Source organism: Papio anubis, chromosome 15, assembly GCF_008728515.1.
Source record: "Papio anubis isolate 15944 chromosome 15, Panubis1.0, whole genome shotgun sequence".
Classification (NCBI taxonomy): Eukaryota; Metazoa; Chordata; class Mammalia; order Primates; family Cercopithecidae; genus Papio; species Papio anubis.
This window is the reverse complement of record NC_044990.1, coordinates 21,030,078-21,049,268: the sequence shown is the minus strand read 5'-3', so window position 1 is coordinate 21,049,268 and position 19,191 is coordinate 21,030,078. Positions and strand designations below refer to the sequence as shown.

Sequence of the window (19,191 nt, the reverse complement as noted above, 5' to 3'; positions counted from 1 at the left end):
CCAGCAAAGCTCTAAAACATCTCTGACCTACTATGGTACTAATGTACATAAAATTCACATTGCAGGCAGGCTCCATTATTGGGGTTTTCTTCTTCTTCTTCTTCTTTTTTTTTTTTTTTTTTTGAGACAGAATCTCATTCTGTTGCCCAGGCTGGAATGCAGTGGTGCAATCTTAGCTCACTGTAATTTCCACCTCCCGGGTTTAAGCAATTCTCCTGCCTCAACCTGCCGAGTAGCTGGGATTACAGGCGCCCACCACTACACCCAGCTAATGTTTTGTATTTTCAGTAGAGACGGGGTTTCACCATATTGGCCAGGCTGGTCTGAAACTCCTGACCTCCTGATTCACCTGCCTCGGCATCCCAAAGTGCTGGGATTATAGGCGTGAGCCACCGCACCCGGCCTGGGGTCTTCAAAAGAGGCTGTCCCTTGGCTTTGCAGGCTCTCTACCATGTTAGTTCTCCAGTTTGGCTGGTGCCACCATGTCTTACCTCACTAGGTGCTGGGGTATTTTTTATTTTTATTTTTTCTTTCCTAGACCTTGGAGTTTTAGCTCCTTTTTGAGAGACTGCACATTCAGTTACCTCTAAGTTAAAAATGGTAACGGATATTCTATATCCACTTTCAAAACTTTTTAAAACCCCTCTTCCTATCCAGTCTGATATCCTTTTCAGACTTTCTGTGACTCCCAAGATGGGTTCCATAGCCTTCTCTCTGTGCCCACAGCCCACTGTGTATGTCCACACCCTAGGGCTGACCACACACACCCTTGCTAGGCTGGCTCCCAACCAGAATGGAAACTTCTCAAGGGTAAGGAGAGTGCCATAGCATCCGCAGGGCCTGGTACAGCGCCTAGCACATAGCTGGTACTCAAGAAATAATACGGAACAAACAAATGGATGAATGTCAATCACCTTTGGAAATGACAGATTTGAAACTGTCCCTATAAACTTTATAAAATGTATCAGGGAAGCAAGGAGTGGGGAAAACAAAACTAAAGCAAGCTTGCAACACACTCAGCATCCATCACTAGGTCAGCTTGCTCTCCGACCCCTTCCTCATCACTATTTGCCTATTGTCTTAGAATCATGTAGACTCTAAGATTATAGTTCCCTTTAAATACTCCAGAGATAACAGCTTGAACATCACAAAATGTGAAGTTTCCCCTTTGAGACATTCTTTCAGGTCCTGCATATCAGTAAAACTGCTGACGCCAGCTGGTCTGAAGAGGACCCCATGAGAAGCTCCCTCACCGAGGAATGCAGTTTCCACATCCTGATGATTTCATCCCTCTTACCCCAGCCAGTCAATGACCCCAATTTTCTAACCCCTCACTCTCCCTAATCCGCTTAAAAACCTCAGCCCAGAACTCCTCGGGGCAGATGAATCCGAGTCCCCTTCCATCCCCTTACTTGGTGCCCTGAGATCATTAAACTCTTTCTCTGCCGCAAATTCTGCTATCTCAGTGTACTTGGACTGTTACTGTGCAGTGGACACATGAACCTGTGAGTCCCGTAACAGGATCGTATCATGAGAGCCAGGGTAGCTAATGAGGCACTCTACATAAGAAAACAGTGCCTATGGGGAGTGGAGAAACTCTCTGATTGCTTATCAAAATTATTTTTTCCTTAAACTAAGGCTCAGCAACTGGGACATGCAACACAGCAGTCGTATTTTGTACCAACTGACCTTAGACGTACTGATGGTTTTTAAATAGTAGGTCTATTTTGGCCAATGATTGAGTTCCACCATTGTAGCTCTGCTGTGTGAATTTTACAGTTTCTTCTTTGTAACATCTGCTGTTTCTTCTCTCCTTCTATCCTGTCACAGTCATCTAAAAACATTTATCCATAAATGAAAAGTGCCTTAGATTACGGTGTAATCTAAGCCTCCCAAGCTGCTCATTTTCTTATATCTCTCCCACATAAGTAGCCAACCTGGGTCAGACAGCTTTCCTGTATAAATTTCCATGAGAACAAGAGTCCAGGACACTGTTAATTCTTCCTTACTTACCATAGTAAGGTATAAAATGTTCAGATGTTCCTCCAGGTCAGTTATTCTTTTGTGTGTGTGTGCATTTTCTTACTATTTTTTAAATTATACTTTAAGTTCTAGGGTACATGTGCACAACATGCACAGTTATTCTTTAAGACATTATGAACTTATACTAAGCACCGTATTTTTCTCACAATATCAACATCATATAAATTTTGGCTTTTTTGAGTGAAGAAGCCTCCATTTTCTATCTGGGTATATCCTTGCATACAAATTCCTTGCAAATTACTTTTCAAATTCCAAGGATCATTAATTTAATTGAATCTGCTTCTAATTTTTAATTAAATCTGCATTTCTCCCAGTAACCTTTGGAAAGAGATAGAAGCCACATTACCATATTGAAAATAATAGGATCACACAGCAAAAGAGACATGAAGGAGAAGTACAAAATCACAAGGCAGGTTTTCATATACATTTATTTTTGTACCAAAAAATTAACATTCAAAGGCAATGTTTTTATTGTACAGTATAAAATAACATTTACTAAGTTAAAATTTGATTTTTTGCTGATAAACCACTAATAACTTTTCTATTTTGAAAAAACAACAAATGTACAATTTGCAGCACTTGTAGAAAAACACCTGTTCAACAATTACATAAATACTCTTGACAGATTTCAGTAGCCCATTATGTATCCTTTTTGGCAATGTCAGCTTTCTAAAGTCAATCAGTTTCTAAATTTGAAAGGCACCTGGTGGCCAACATCCTGCTTATTATTCAAGGCATCCATTTTAATTTTTTTGCACAGGCTTGACAAGTCTGAAAAATCTATTAACTTAAAAGGAATGAAGAAATATACTGCATTTGATATTAGGAAACAACATTTTTTTTTTTTTCCCTCCTTAGCTGCAAGTTTTCCCCAGGGGATTTACAAAGTGCACCAGTTAAATACGTCTGTACATTTAAAACATTAAATATGTCAACAGCAAGACATTTTTAAATATTTTGAATCAAATACTATAGCACAAATATAATTTACAATACTTTGCAAAGAAAACATTACATCTGAAATATAACTTTAGATATTATATAAAAATACATATATTTTCTCTCCTCATTAGAAAAAGTATTTTTTGCAGGTTCCAGCATGATGTAACAATTCAAAAGAATTTACCCCTTCAGATGCTCCTTCAATTGTGCTAGATGACACCCTCTCCATTTCAGCTGCGTAGGGGCACATGACCAGGGACTAACCCCTCCTGTAGCCCACATGCAGTTTCTCATAAGGTCAATCCATAATTGCTCCAATCTGGTTTAATTCTAGGAATTCATTACAAAATTTAAAAACCATTGTGTAACACACCATGAGTCTAACATCTCCCACTGGCTGTAAATATGCGTGTTCTCTACAAGGTCAAGAGCATGGATACTGAGTCTTGAACCGCTGGGGCCATGCCTCTTAGTAGTCTCACACACCTATATACATCTTTCTTGGCTTGTTTAAAAAAATGTTTCCGAACATCCAGGAAATACATAACACTCCAAAAACTGGGGCTCAATCTATATCGCGAACTTTAAAAGCCCCAAAGTACGTTGCATCCTGATCCGGATCCAGTAGGGAGGGGTTGGAGACCTCGACGCTGATTTCCTCACCAGCCCGTAACTTAAAAAATCCACCAACGTTTATAGAATAAAAATGGAATTCAGAATTCCCTGACCAATATTTGGTGCTTCCTCCTTTCATCAGGGTATGAGAACTTGGGATTTTGATGCTGGTTTTAGTGACGTACACCATTAGCTGAAGATACTCTGTAGCTAAGTCTCCCGAAGTTTCATGATGTCGAAAGCAAATGTTGGCATACAGGTAATAAAAGCCATCCTGATTAACTATTAGTTTTCCATTGCTAAAAGTCATGTTGGAGATCTTGGCCCAACCCCGATCATGGTACCAAGAGGACAGACTCACTTTATGGGAACCTGTGGAGAAGAGAGGCATATGATTTAAAAGTCAGTCCTTAAAAGAGAAGGATGTCTTCACAATTCTATGAGGTTAGGGAGAAAAAATAGCATAGCAGTCATTATTCCAAAGGGAGAATAACTTCTTGGGATTTCCCTTCTAGAAGGGGGGAATACATTCAGATGTACTTGGTGCTTCTATTAGGCATGGTAGAGGGTACGAAAACGAAAACCCATTTTTCCTGCCCTCAAGGCGCCTATAGTGCACCGGGGTAAGTACGATATGTGTTCACATCAGAAGTAAGGCATAAGTACCAATAGGCAAGGTTCAGTAACTCCTATGGAGCTCAAAGGAGGGAGAGACAAGAACAACTTTCCACCCAGAAGGGTAAAGAATGCCTTCGTGGAGTTGCTGCTAAGTCTGAGAACTTCAGAGAAATGGGATTCAGCCACACAGATGAGAGCAGAAAGGTCATTCCAGGTTGAAGGGAAAGATTCGCCAAAGGCAACTGAGACAGGAAAGCAAGAAACTAGGATAGGAAGACAATTTCCATATGTCACAAGTCTCAACCTTCTCTTCTAATTCATGAAGAGGGAAAGTAGGAGATGAAAAACTGGGTCACAGTAACTTTGGCTGAAAGGTCAGACATCTAAACTCAATTCTCATAATCTATTTTCTTCACCTCCAGTAGCCCAAATGTCTCCCTCCTTGGCTTGCACAACTAAAAAGCTAACCCCAGAGAAGCTCAAAAAGAACATATTCTTAGCATTGCACTCCCTAGCTTAACAACTTCACACAATCCTTCTGACCAAAGGTCTGTAAAGCTTCTCCTGACTGACCAGAATTCTCATTTAGCCCTACTCACCCCTGAAATGAGGTGGCACCTGGTCCTCTTGCTACAGCTTCTGTGCAGTAAAACATTTCTAAAGAACCTTCTAAACCAGCAGTGTATCCAATGCTTTTCATATTTCGGGTCCTTGGTGTATTTTCCTTGGTGTATTTCCTGGGTCATTAAAAATTGGCAATACCTCTATGGTAAACCCAATTAATCAAACATTTGTATTGATGTGGACAGTATTATTCAACTGGAAAAGCTGGTAACTAATAGTGGGAAAGTTGTAATACTGTGGAAAGTACAAAAATACATTTTTGCTCCAGAGGATTTTGTAAATACTTATACTAAACTAAGGTGGTCAACAGTTTGAAATCAGCCAAACGAAACAGAGTTGAGTCTCAGACTGGAGTTGAGAGAGTTCCTGCAGCCATGAGAAGTTCATCACTGCCTGTCACACCCACCCACAACTTAGTACCTGAGATGCTGAGGGAGATAAATCAGCCCCCAGAGATGAAGACTTACAGTGGATTCCAGAGATCCATCAAAACTGACAACTCTCTGGTTAGAGTGAATCCTTACGAGAGCCTCATAGAGAAAAAGAAACACATGGCTGGGCACGGTGGCTCACGCCTGTAATGCCAGCACTTCGGGAGGCCGAGGCAGGTGGATCATGAGGTCAGGAGTTCAAGACCAGCCTGGTCAACATGGTGAAACCCCATCTCTACTAAAAATACAAAAAATTAGCTGGGTGTGGTGGCGGGCATCTGTAATCCCAGCTACTAGGGAGGCTGAGGCAAGAGAATTACTTGAATCCAGGAGGTAGAGGTTGCAGTGAGCTGAGATCGCACTACGGCACTCCAGCCTGGGAGACAGAGCAAGACTCTGTCTCAAAAAACAAACAAACAAACAAACAAAACAAACAAAAAAAAGGAAACACACACTAGTTACCTTCCCAGCCTAGTCTGGTTTGGGGGACCTTGAACATCTACATCCTTCTCTAGAGACCCGCCAGTTAGAGAATGTTCTACTATTTTATCTCTAAAGAACTGGGAGCCTGGGATATGATCTGGGAGCCTCAAAACTAGGCTGCAGGAACCAAATAGGTAGTTCTTTCAACACTTGGGAGAAAAATTGCAGCAAGGGCCATCCGATGGTGGGGCAACCCATCATGAGAAGACCAAGAATTCAATGGTTCCAATCTGTCTGTCCAGAAACAGGGGATTTCCTGAACTCCACAACCTATCTGGAGCGGGGTCATCACAGGCCCTCTTGCCTCCTGGGTTCACCACAATAAACACCCTTCTTTTTCATTGGAGGTCTTATTTCAGGTCATCCCAGATTAAAGCACCCCAGATACAAATACCATCATCTAGTCCCAAGTGAGTGAGCATGATCATCACGCCCCTCATGAACACTAGTAAAAGCAATTCCTCGAATCCATTGACAAAACCCATGAAATTCAAGATGCTTCCCATCTCAAGTTATCCCATGCTGCCCTCATTCTTATCCCACTCTTGTAGTCAATTCATTGTTCAATCAGTGATTTTTTTCTTATAGTTATCTCTTAACAGAAGAGAAGTCTACCCTCTCAATGGGTTGAATCAGCTAGCGTTAGAGCAAGACATGGCCTAGGAAGGCAAGGAAAGAATATGAAATAGAGAGGTGGGAGAAGATAGGAACCTTGACCGATTACCACTCCCATTGTTAGGTAAGTCATGTGGAAGAAGTGCCCTTATTTTCTACTAAACATCTCTCTATTTTTGTGCACTGACTTACTCATACATTCACTGGTTCATGCTTTTGATCAGTCACACAATATGTATGTAGTGCTTTCTAGGGACAGTCACTCCGTCCATAATTAAGAATTATATCAACCAACTGTACCCTAATGACACTTACCACTAATAGTAGAGAAAATAGAAAATAAGCATATAAAACATGCGTTTTCACTTCTGCATGCTGCATAGCACATGGCTGACATTCAGTTATAAGCAACTGCCAAGTGAAAGCTGCAGAAATTCATGGCAAGCAGGAGAGTTCAGCTCAGGAAGGGGACAGAGAAGCCAGAGGACAGTGGGGCCTTGGGTCAGACTTGGATGGGCTGAGAAAAGGGAGGGTATTGTCAGTGAGGGAAACTGAGCAAAGAATGGAATATGCATGGCATGTATGGGTGAAAAGGACCAGAGCCAGTCAGTGTGAAGAGAGGACTCAGAAACAGACAACGCCAGGAAAACACATGAGAACAGTATGCAGTGATCACATGGCGGGCTCGCATGGAAACCTGGATTTTCATCACCGAGGCACACGGACAACCTCTGACTCCAGCCTGCCAGCTTTCCCAGCCTCCCCTGCCCTACACTTCAGTCCCTCCTGCTAAGTGCTGCAGGAGAGGTCTCTGCAAATATTTAGCCTGAGTATCCTCCTAAAGAAAGCCATGTATTCTGACCTCATGAACTACTTCCCAACGCATTTTCATCTAAGACATTTTGAAAATGCAAGTGGTATCAGTCCATATAAGGCAGAGCAGATTCTGATTTTACTTGTGTAAATAAGTATAAAACAGCCCCAAAATGAACATGCAAATTTAAAGCCACTTCCTCTGAAACCTCCAGTACTGGCCAAAACTGGGTAATAAATGGACTCAAGGAATTGTGGGTCCAGCCAGAGCCACAGATTCTATTTTCTTAAACAGAAGTATACACTAACTCATTTCACTCAGTCACAAACTCAGTAACTGTCAGAAAATAACCAGGAGTTTTGCCTTGTGTTTTTGGCAACGATTTGATGCTAGGTGCCTGCAGAGAGAGTTTGATAACTAAAACACGCTTGCTATTGCCAAACAGACTTTGGCACACAGTCTAATGCAATATTTATCATATGCCATTTAAAGGGAACTGAAAAGATACAAGATAATACATTAATAGCACACACAGCTGATGCATTCGTATTAATCGGATTGCCTTTGCTAACATGCAAAATAGTTTTCCACTCAGAGAAATTAATACACATGCATCCATATTTATTTGATTGCCTTTGCTAACATGCAAAACAGTTTTCCACTCAGAGAAAATTAGTGTAGCTCCATCACAAGACATGCATAGACACACAGAGAGAAAACACTATTTATGAAGCAAGTGTCTGGGACAGGAGAGGTCATTTGGAAAATCCTCTAAAAGCCAAAGAATTGTTTTCTCCCTGTCTGTGTCTTTGGTCAGGAAAAAGCCCTCCCTTATCCATGCCGTAATAAAGTTTTCCAAATAATTCAGCAAAACTTGAACTTTCTTTCTTTAACTCCAAGAAAGACTTGCCTTAAATTATTTGCAGGAAAAAGGTGGAGTATGTATAATTACTTAATTAAACTCAAAAATAACAAGTCACACTCACAAGTGGTTACTTGGCTGTTCGTCCACACAAGAATGTTAGGACTCTACCTCATTTCATCTTCATAGCTACCCCTTGAGGCAGATGCCATCATCATCCCCATTTCAGACGCGATGAAGCTGAAGCGTAAGTGATTCCAATGAATTGTACAAGGTCACAGAGCCAGTAAAATGGAGCCTCAAACCCAGGCAGTCAGATTTTAGCACCCCTGTTATTAGACGTTACATGAATCTACTTCTCACAGGAAAAGAGAAACATAAGGGCTTTGAATTCTTTCCCTCTGGCCAAGCCAACTGACCACAAATACCTTGTGGCCTGCTTATGTGATAATAGAAAGCATGGAAAGCACGGACTTAGCAATCCACGGGACGGGAATTCAACTTCTAATCCTACCATCATCATGAACTGGGAACAAATGACAAGCTATTATCATTCGGTTTCCCTGTCTGCAAAATCTGCGTGATAATCCCTACCTTGCAGGATTGCAGTAAGGACGAGAGGTAACGAGGAAGGGAAAATGCCTGATTGACAGGTGGAAGAGTTCATCGGGTAGTCACAGACTCAGCCATCTCCTGCAGAGTGCCAGCGAGGACATTTCAAGATCTCCCTTTAAGATCTTCAAGTGTTCCATTAGTGGCATGATGATAACAAGAATGTTCAATCGTCACTCTATCATAACGTTCTTTGTTATCTTTTTGATAGCTATCTAGCCCATGGCGAAGTAACCAGTGGGGGTTGTATGATGGAATAACTGGTGTATTAGGGTAGCTGTAGGCAGAGCGCTCCAGGTTTCCTCATTTTCAAGATAATCAGGTCTCTAGTCCATTGAGCTAAACATTTACTCAGAGAAAATGATAAGCTCTTGGAGAAGGGGGAGGAGATCTCATTTTCTAGAGGGTTACTGTCTCTTAAGGAACTTAACAGGGATCTAAAGTGTCCTCCCTGGACGTCTGCAGGAGATAGCTGAGTATGTGACTACCTGATGAATTCATTCACCTCTGAGGTCAGCAGCAGGGCTGTGTCAACTTTAGCTTGGGAAAGTACAGATGAGCATAACAAAGGATGGTCCTTCCAGGTTACAGGCTCTCAGCTGACAGACACTTAAAATAAGCATACATTCTGATGATCTGAAAATGAATGGGGTGATGATGTCCATTCTGACATTTTTGAGAATCATGGTTTCCGGGATGTGAGTCATCACCTGAGGATGAATGGTCTTTCCTTTGGCTTTGAAGTAAGGGCTCTCAAAAATTCAGTGACAGACTAAAAACAGGTTTCAGTATTGAAATGGGCTGATAAATGACTCTTAAAATATTTTTCAGGCTGGATGCAAACGGAGCTTACCAGTTGGGATGTCGGTGGCATTAATAGTGAGATGAGCAAAAGGCTGAGCTTCAAGCTTGCTCCTCTTGGCCAGATCTAACCATGAACCATCCACCATCGCTGGAGATGAGAGAAACCGGATTATTATAGCCGAAAGAGTAGTGACCCTGTGGCATTTCATACATACATATGGATCCATGCTTACCTTTCTCCGCTCTCATGTGCTGTGATCCAACGATATGTTGTAATTCCTGAAATAAAAAGGAAAAGTAATTTTATTTGTAAAATCATTCTTTCTGTAAAGCAATAAGAATTCAGGGCTGTTATATATGCAACAAATTCACCCTCTTTTCCTTCCACAGGTGCCGTAATAGCATTGGCAGTGAAATTCCTATGTGTACCAGGTGGCTATCAACGGCAGTTCACCCCAAAGAATTGGTGTTGACATGTTTGAGACCATACCCAACTTCAAACAAAATACTTTGGGCAGTAAGAGGAAATAAAAGATGATGTAGATTATAAACCATTGCATAATTAAACATAATTAAAAATCTGCAGCAGGTACACAAATGGAGATGAAGTTAACTAAGAAAATAACAATTACACAGAATATATGACCCTCTTAAATCTTCTGGAAGGCTCTTTTTATGTCTATTTCATTAGTGAATTTCTGTTATAATACTAAAGCTCAGCCCACAGGAAAGAGAATGATGCTTAGCTCCCAGTGGTTAATTTTTTACTTTAAAGTTACAGTGTACTTAAAGCACTATATGGAAGTCTAAGAGCCTTTAGAGTACCAATAATTAACTTAAAATATTGCCACAAATAGAGGGTTAGAAGCACAAGCCAGAAAAAAGAAAAAACATAAAGAGTACAGGTAATTGCATATCTCAATTTGAATCCTGAGAATAAAAGATGAAATAGGTAACCACATGACCACCTGTATCGAGCCATTAGCTGACATTAAAATGTCACATCTTAGGGCAAGAGTAAGGTAGAGGGGATGAAAGCTCAGGCTTTCGCCTTGGTTCAAGTCCCTGCATAAACGGAGGATATTAACAGCACCCCATCACAGGGTGCTTGTGAAGACTAAAGGAGATAATGTGTGTAGGCACTTAGCATAGTGCCTGGTAAATTTAGATGTCTATTATATATCTATCATCCCAGCACTTTGGGAGACTGGGGTGGGCAGACCACTTGAGTTCAAGATCAGCTGGGCCAACATGGTGGAACCCCATCTCTACTAAAAATACAAAAATTAGCCAGGTGTGATAGTGGGTGCCTATAATCCCAGCTACTCAGGAGGCTGAGGCAGGGGAATTGCTTGAACCGGGAGGTGGGGCGGGGGGAGGTTGTAGTGAGCTGAAAGCGCACCACTGTAATTCAGCCTGGGTGACAGAGTGAGACTCCATCTCAAAACAAAAACAAAAAACAAAAGAGATATCTATTATATGGATACTGAAAAAAAAAAAAAAAAAAAAACACTCCAGAGAGATTCCTAATTTCCCCTATTACTGGAATAACTATTCATGCTAACCATTCTCCCCACGATGTTTGAAAGACAGGCCATGCAGCTTAAGTTCTTTAACTGTCTAGATAGGAGTGCTTTGAGATAGAGGATGGATAGACAGACAGATAGATAGATAGATAGATAGATAGATAGATAGATAGATAGATAGATAGAGGTAATAACATAATTTCAACTGTTATTAGCTGGAAGGATTCTGGAGATAAGATAACATTTATTCTTCTTTCTGCTTCCAAACGTCTGAGAGAGAGACAAGAATCTACATTGTTTTTAATGACCATCGGAGGAGACAGCACAGCTGTCTTCACTGATCTGTTCTGAAGTTCTAAAGTCACAGTGTGGCTGACTCTTCAAAAGAAACCCTAGGACTCACCCAAAGCCACCTTCTGCTTTTGCTTAGACCCAGGCACTGCACTGCACAGCTCTGGGAGCGCCGTGTGTAGGGCGGGTATTTAGGCACATGGTGGCCCCTTTTGGGTTGAGTGGCCCTTACCAGGCCTCGTTTTCTTCCCCACTCATGTCGACCTCCAGTTTTCCAAGATTTCCTCAAGACCTCAATGGTGCCCAATTTCTGGAATTTCCTGGTTTTGTCTCCCCTGCCTTCACGACAGACTTATAGATACACAGTGTATCTTTTTTTTTTTTCTTTCTTTCTGCAGGTTTTTATTTTCTCCCTTAAGGCTATAGGAAAATCTCATTAGTAAGCTGCTCATGGTGCTCTACTACCTGCTGCAAATGTGAGTATAATTGTGCTGTCTTTCTCCCATCTGCAGTTTCCCAGCCATTGGGCCCCTTATCCTTCCAACGCTGCCACTTGTTTAGTGGCTTCCGGGCATTTTCTTGTTGCAGCAGGTGCAAGTGCTATGGAAGTGTCGAAGTGTGTGGAGGGATCTGACGTGCAACAGGGACGTGCCTTAATAGTGGTTTCTTCTTTCTACCCAGCTCTTGTCACGCAGGTGGATGGGTGGCCTTAGGGAATAGACCTTCCTCTGCTCATCTCTTCTTCACTTTGGTGCCAGCAGAGCTGGATATACAGCGTATCTTTAAACATTGTGTATATCTTTATATGGTTATATATACACAATATATCTTTACTCGATTACTGGCTCTTACAGATTGGAAGAGGAACCTTGGTGACAGAGTAATTCTGAGATTTAACGCTACCCCTCATTTTCCCTCTAGCTCTGATCTGCCTTTCCATCAGAGGAGAGACAGGGAAGGGGAGAATGAAGCAGAACTAAGTCTGGCATACATCTACAAATACCTGTTCTGTGATTTTTTCTATACAAACACACCTATAATCAAGAAAGCCAGGCCAGGCATGATGGCTCATGCCTGTAATCCTACTACTTTGAGAGGTCGAGGTGTGAGGATCGCTTGAGCCTAGGAGTTTGCGACCAGCCTGGGCAACATATGGAGACCCCATCTCTATAAAAATCAATTTTTAAAAATTAGCTGGGTGTGGCGACATGCACCTGTGCTCATCAGGGGGCTGAGGCAGGAGGATTGCTTGAGCCCAGGAGGATGTGCCACTGCACTCCAGCCTGGGTGACAGAGCAACACCCAGTCTAAAAAAAAAAAAAAAAAGAAAAGAAAGAAAAAGAAAAACAAGAAAAGCGTCTTTGTCCTAGCTCAGTGGTCCTCAAACTTGAGCATGTATGCATTGCACCACCACCTCCTGGAGGGCATGTTAAAACAGGCTGCTGGGACCAGCCCAAGTTTGTGATCCAGTAGATTTGGGGTGGGGCCTGAGAATTTGCATTCAGCACCAGTGAGCTGACATTGCTGGCCTGGGGCCTCATCTAAGAATGACAATCCCTTTCACATCCTAAAAGAGTCACAGAGGCGCAGACTGGAGATTTTCTGGAAGCTTGAGACCCAGGCAGCAGCAGATTCAAGCCACAGATTCAAGGGACAGGGAAAGTTTGTCCTCTTCTACCCGGGAATGAACTTTTCTTTCCCATTTAATCAGAAACTTCTAGGGCAGAGTTGCTACAGATCCATTTTGTTTCAAGAAAATTCAGTAACCAGCAGTACCTCTCAGATGCACTTTCAATATCTGTTTAAAAAAAAAAGAAAAGAAAAGAAAAGAAAAAAAGGCTTCATGATCCAGGATGAATTAAAACTCTAGCTAGAGACCCATGAGGTAATGATGCTCTGATTTTATATCTTTTGGGTGTCGAAGGATTGCAATTCCCCTCAGAAACCTTATAGGTAAGTTTCAGAGTCAAAAAGACAGCACATGACGCGTCTATAACCTCAAGGTACAAAGAAAGTATTCCCAGTGTCTGTATCTGGACCCCAGCTTTTTGAGCTCTAAAACCATTGTTATTTATGTGCACATATATCAATCATAAAAAATAACATTCTTCTAAGACTACACTTTTAGGGTGTCTTCTGGCCTTGAGATTGTAACTGAAGTTTTGTAGGTAGTACTTGATGCATTCCGGAAACACCTAGGCAGTTTAGAAGATACCCATACCCTGACCCCAACCTCAGCCAGGAAAACGAACCCAATTAGTCTGCCAGTGACTTGGTAGTTTTTTAAAGATGCTCCCAGATGATACTAAGATGTAGCAGGTGCCGAGAAACGTTGTTACTAATTAAGTGTTCCCATGAATAGTTGTTTGGTGACATCTCAGTTAAGGGTTTACTGTAGTCTCACGACTTGCATATATATTCCACATATTGAAAACTTAATAACCTCTTACATTTGTAGACAGCAAAGTATTTTCCTTGTTACCATATTTTATTTTTATTAGAATCAGAGGCTGGAAAACCATAACTACTACTAACCTCACTTTTCAGACTAAGAAATAGAGGCAGAGAGACAATAAGGCTTCACCTAATAAAGCTGAGACTTGACTTTGGTCTCGGGATCTACACACCCATATCCTTTTACAAGGTATCATCATAAAACACACTCATGAAAGCTGGGACAAAATACCACTAGTCTGCCCAGGAATCCTTAGCACGATTCCCTCCCTGAAGCAGTAACTCTGAAAAGGTGGCTCACCTTGACTGGCATCTGGGGATCCTGGGATCTGACAAAAAGGAGCCGGGACATCAGAAAACATGATCTCAGAATTTCCAGGGGCTTCAGAAAACAACTGGCTCAGAACCGGCCAACCCAGGTTTATGGCTAATGAACCCCCAAGACTAAGACCTGCAGGACGTGGATAAGGGACATTGCATCTCCAAACATGACCCTCTCGAGTCCACTCCACAGAGCAGGAGCCATTCCGTGTTGCCATCTTCTCAAAGATCAGAGACTTTGCTACACACATGCCAAGCACAGACCTTTTGATGGCCCCCTAATATTTTTCATTTTCAGGATTATAGGAGTCCTTCTTAAGAACCCAAAACTTCACCCCAGTTGACAATCCCATTTATTTTCTAAGCTTTGCATTTACATTTCTTTTCATCCACATTAGTCCTCTACATCTGTCAGATTAATTAGAGTGTTTTAAAATTTCTATAGTTCTTTATTCCAAAATCTTATCATTCAGACGGCACTGCCGGTTTCTTTGAATTCAGAAAGTTCTGATAATCTAATTTTGGGAAAACACTACAAAAGAACATCCCGACTCCTTTCTTCTGAACAAATTATTCACATGAAAGAGATCTTTTAAAAAATGTATGTATGTTTTATCTTATTTTAAGCCAGCTGTAAATTAACAAAAACCAGTTAGTTAACACTCTGAAGAAACATCCAACACAACCACATGTTACCCACGCCATCAGAATGCCTGTAGATTTGTGTAGAGAAGTGCAGGTAACTTCAGCAACAAACAGCCTGGAGCAGAAGCCAGAAACAGTTCCCAGGCTGAGGAAGCTGGGCAAAGGGCACCCCTAAGTTCTTCTCTTGGCTAATGAGCACCATGTCCAGCTCCCCAGGAGGATTTGTGATCTACCTTCTCAGGATACAGCATATTCATCATCTGTTACATGCAAAGGGCAGAAAGAATTGCCCCGTGGTTTCTATAAGCAACCATGACAATTAGGATCATTACTTACAATAAGTTACCAAGAAAATTCACAGGAATGAATAAACTTATTCATGGTCACCCTGTAACAAGTAGGCCTTGCAACGAATTTATGCATTTTTAGATAAGAGCAATTTTAAACAAGTAAATTATGATAGCTTTACTTAACCCTTCAAAACAAGACAAAAACAAAAAAAACCAAAAAACAAAAAAAAAACTACCAGAGAGAGCAACCAAAGAAATCTCTGCCCATTCAAGGATAAAAGAAACCTTCTGTCATACTGCCACCTAGTGGACATTGTCCCACATTGACAAGCCTGGGACATCGCCGCAGTCAGTCTTTGCAGATTTGAAACCCCAATGTCTAAAAACAATAGAGATGAGGACATTTCACAATATTTTTTAAAAATCTTCTCATTGTGGTATTTTTCTATTTAGACTGCATTAACTTTTCATCTTTGCTGTCAGAGTACATTTAAACAGACAGGAAAACAACCAATGTGATTTTTTTTTTAATTTCAACTTTTATTTGACTCATAAAAAAATGCTGGGATTACACAATTTCTTCTCCAGGAAACAAAGTACACAAAAGATCAATGTGATTGTGTAACTGTGGTCTCTAGTACTGCCTCTCCTGAACTCAGCATCCAAGAAGTGCAATTCCCAGGAGCCTGGCTGTGCAGACTTTGTCTCTGGTCCATTGAGATCAGCTTCCTTCAGATCTTTTAAACATCTTTTCAAACGTTTTAGGATATTTGCCAAACTTAAGGAGGAGGGAGATGTCTCAGAGCTGGCTCAATCTCAACAGACTAGGGCCACTTAGGAGAGATGGTACTGTATAAGAATAAATATAAACACGAGTATTTTCAACTCCTTTAAGTAGTTATGGGAATTTTGCTCCAGGCAATTTAAACATTTACAGCAAAGGATATGCCTGCCCCTCTTTGTAAATTCAGCTGAATAACTACCCTAAACAAGACTTTGATAACATTCCAATTCAGGAGAGAATGTTATTAAACTGTTTTTAAGATTGTTTGACTACAGTTTGTTTTTTTTTTTGTTTTTGTTTTTTCCAACTTACAAAATAATATAAATAGGCCTGGAGGAGGGGCTCACACCTGTAATCCGAGCACTTTGGGAGGCCAAGGCAGGAGGATCAACCTCAGGCCAGGAGTTCGAGACCAGCCTGGCCAATACAGCAAAGCCTCATCTCTACTAAAAATATTTTTTAAATTAGCTGGGCATGGTGGCAGGCGCCAGTAATCCCAGCTACTCGGGAGGCTGAGGCTTGAGATCGCTTGAGCCCAGGAGGCAGAGGTTGCAGTGAGCTGAGATCACACCGCTGCACTCCAGCCTGGGCAATAGAGTGAGACTCCATCTCAAAAATAATAATGATGATAATAATAATAATAATAATATAAATAGATTTCAGCTCCAACTGAGAACATTCTCAGCTGCAAAGATATTCTGAAAAGGTCAATGACGTTGCTGGAGTCTGAGCTTATCAGACTGAAAATCTCACCTGTGCGTTGTGATGTGAATTGTGTGATCCATGTGGTACCTGTCAATCAGAGCATAGAAGAAGGAATTTGTACAGCCAGATGCTTTGGAAATCACTGGCACCAGCTCATAGCTGGGGTCTCAGGTGGCTGCCTCCCTCTGCAATACCAGCAGCAGCTGCAGCGACATCTGGCTGGTTGAACAAGGATTTAACACCCCGTTTGCCAGATATAATACAGGGTTCATACACTTGTTAACATATGTAATGCATTCATTTTAACATCTTAATGATACCCTTCATGTAATTCTTCTCCAACCTAGTTACAAGAATAGCGCATTCATCAGCCGAGTTAGCACATGAATGCCACACATGGGTTATTTCTGAAAATGAATAGCCAGTTTCCAATTCCTGCAGAGAAGTCCTGCAGATTTCCACCTTGTAAAGAGCTAGGAAATCCATTCCCTCCTCTCCAAACTGGGTACCACCGCCTTCCTTCAAGTTTTCATCACCTCTCATTAGGACTACCATAATAGCTTCCTACCCCCTCTTCCTGTCTCCTGCCCTCCTCAAGATGATCCACTGCGGTTAGAGAGTGCATCCTAAAGGATACATCCCTTCTTAAAATCCTCCAGGGGCTGCTTCCAGACTTCAGGTACAAGTCCACGTTCCTTACCAGGGCTTAGAAGGCCCTACATAACTAGGCCTGTGTAATATTGTAATATAATAAGAAATATGCAATTTGTCTTCATCCCAGGTTCCTGGCACAGAGGTCCTGAAGCCTTTGGAATTTCCTGCATGACAGGTGTCATAGAAGCATCCTTTGTTATTTATAATCAGCCCCTTCCAACCTTACCTTAGTTTATGCTAATGATGTGACCCTTGGAGAATGGGTTCTGATTTCCGGAGGGACCAGTCATGTGATCAGAAGATCGGACCTTTCAGTCCTAGCCTGTATTAGTCTGTTTTCACACTGCTATAAAGAACTGGCCAAGACTGGGTAATTTATAAAGGAACGAGGTTTAATTGACTCACAGTTCCGCATGGCTGGGGAAGCCTCAGGAAACCTACAGTCATGGTGGAAGGCAAAGGAGAAGCAGACAAAGGAGAAGCAGATACCTTCATCACAGGGTGGTAGGACAGAGTGAGTGCAAGCAGGGGAAATGCCAGATGCTTAGAAAGCCATTAGATCTCATGAGACTCACTACCATGAGAAGAGCATGGGGGAACCACCCCCCATGATCCAATTACCTCTACCTGGTCCTGCCCTTGACATGTGGGGATTATAGGAATTACAATTTGAGGTAAGATGTGGGTGGAGACACAGAGCCAAATCATATCACACCCTTTGACTTCCTGACCTCCTGGTTGACGTTAACCACCAATGGCCAATGATTCAATAAATTATGTCTACGTAACGAAGCCTCTATAAAACCTCTCAACAATGGGCTTCAGCCAGGGTACCACTGCCTTCCTAGCAGGTGAACGTGTCCAGGTGTTGAAGGAGTGGCATGCCCTGAGAGGCATGGATGCTCCATGACCCTCCCCATCCCCATACCTGGCCCTAAGCATCTCTTCCATTGGGTGGATCCTGATTGTATCCTTTATAATAACCCAGTCATCGTAAGTCAAGTGCTTTCCTGAGTTCTGTGAGCCATTCAAGAATACTACCAAACCTGAGTAGGAGGTCATGGGAACCTCCAATTTGTAGCTGGCTGGTCCGAAATACAGGCAACAACCTGGCACTTGTGACTGGCATCTGAAGTGGGGCAGTCTTGTGGGGCTGAGGCTTTAACCTGTTGGGGCTGTGTTACCTCTCCAGAGTTAGTGTCCTAATTGAATTGCAGAACACCCAGTTAGTGTCTGAAGAGTTGGAGAACTGCTTCGTGTGAGGGCAAACTCCACAGAGTTGGTGTCAGACGGGTTATGAGAGTGTAGAGAAAAACATTAATTTTTCACTTAGTCTGGTGACCACTCCCAAACCCCCTACTATTCCTCCCCTATATCCCCAAACCTCACCACCTGGAAGGGTGCTCTGGGATGCCATAGGTTCCAGCCACATGAAATTACTGTTAGTTCCACCTGCAAGAACCCCACCCTCCTGTACATGCAGACTTTTGCACACACTGCTCCCTTGGAAAGATGCCTTAGCCAGTGTTTCATCAATATCTCATCCTTAATTGCAAAGCTCTTATCTCCATGGCATTCTTGGCTAACAAGGCACAGAAAGAGTAGCCGCCAGGTGTTGTGCAATAGCTAATGAGATAGGCTTTAGTATCGCTGCCTCAGCCTCTTGCTTTCCTCCCTCCCCTAAAGCTCACACTGACCTTGTAATCCACAGGATCTGGGGGAACACGTATATGCACCTGGATGGAGCTGGTGACCACAGGTTCCTTATGAAGAGTCCATAGTGCAAAAACACCCAAAGCAAGGAACTTTAAGAGCAGGATTCATTGAGTTCTCTGTTGCCTAAATACATGTTATAAATGGTCATGGGGGTTGCCCTTCTCAGTCTAGGTTCCTTAGAGCAGAGCCCTATATGACACCAGGAAGGGAGAGGACAGGAGCACTGCGGGAGGTGAGAGCGCAGGTCCTCACCCTCCCCGGAGACAGGGGGAAAATCATGAGGTGGACGAGGGGTCCAGTGGCCCAGCAGGCAGACAGGAGGAGAGAAGGCAGGTAGGGTAT

General features: G+C 42.2%; 1 protein-coding gene across 1 annotated transcript in view; it reads right to left on the bottom strand.

The window, feature by feature from the left end:
- Positions 1-2,452: 2,452 nt before the first annotated feature.
- The window catches only part of TNFSF11 (TNF superfamily member 11), a 36,933-nt gene continuing 20,194 nt past the window's right edge, over positions 2,453-19,191 (bottom strand). Inside the window, exons 3-5 of the mRNA XM_003913817.5 lie at positions 9,697-9,742; positions 9,513-9,611; positions 2,453-3,972 (exon numbers count right to left, since the gene is read on the bottom strand). Of these exons, the coding sequence (XP_003913866.1) occupies positions 3,551-3,972; positions 9,513-9,611; positions 9,697-9,742 (567 nt within the window). The 3' untranslated portion in view covers positions 2,453-3,550. The remainder of the gene's footprint in view (positions 3,973-9,512; positions 9,612-9,696; positions 9,743-19,191) is intronic.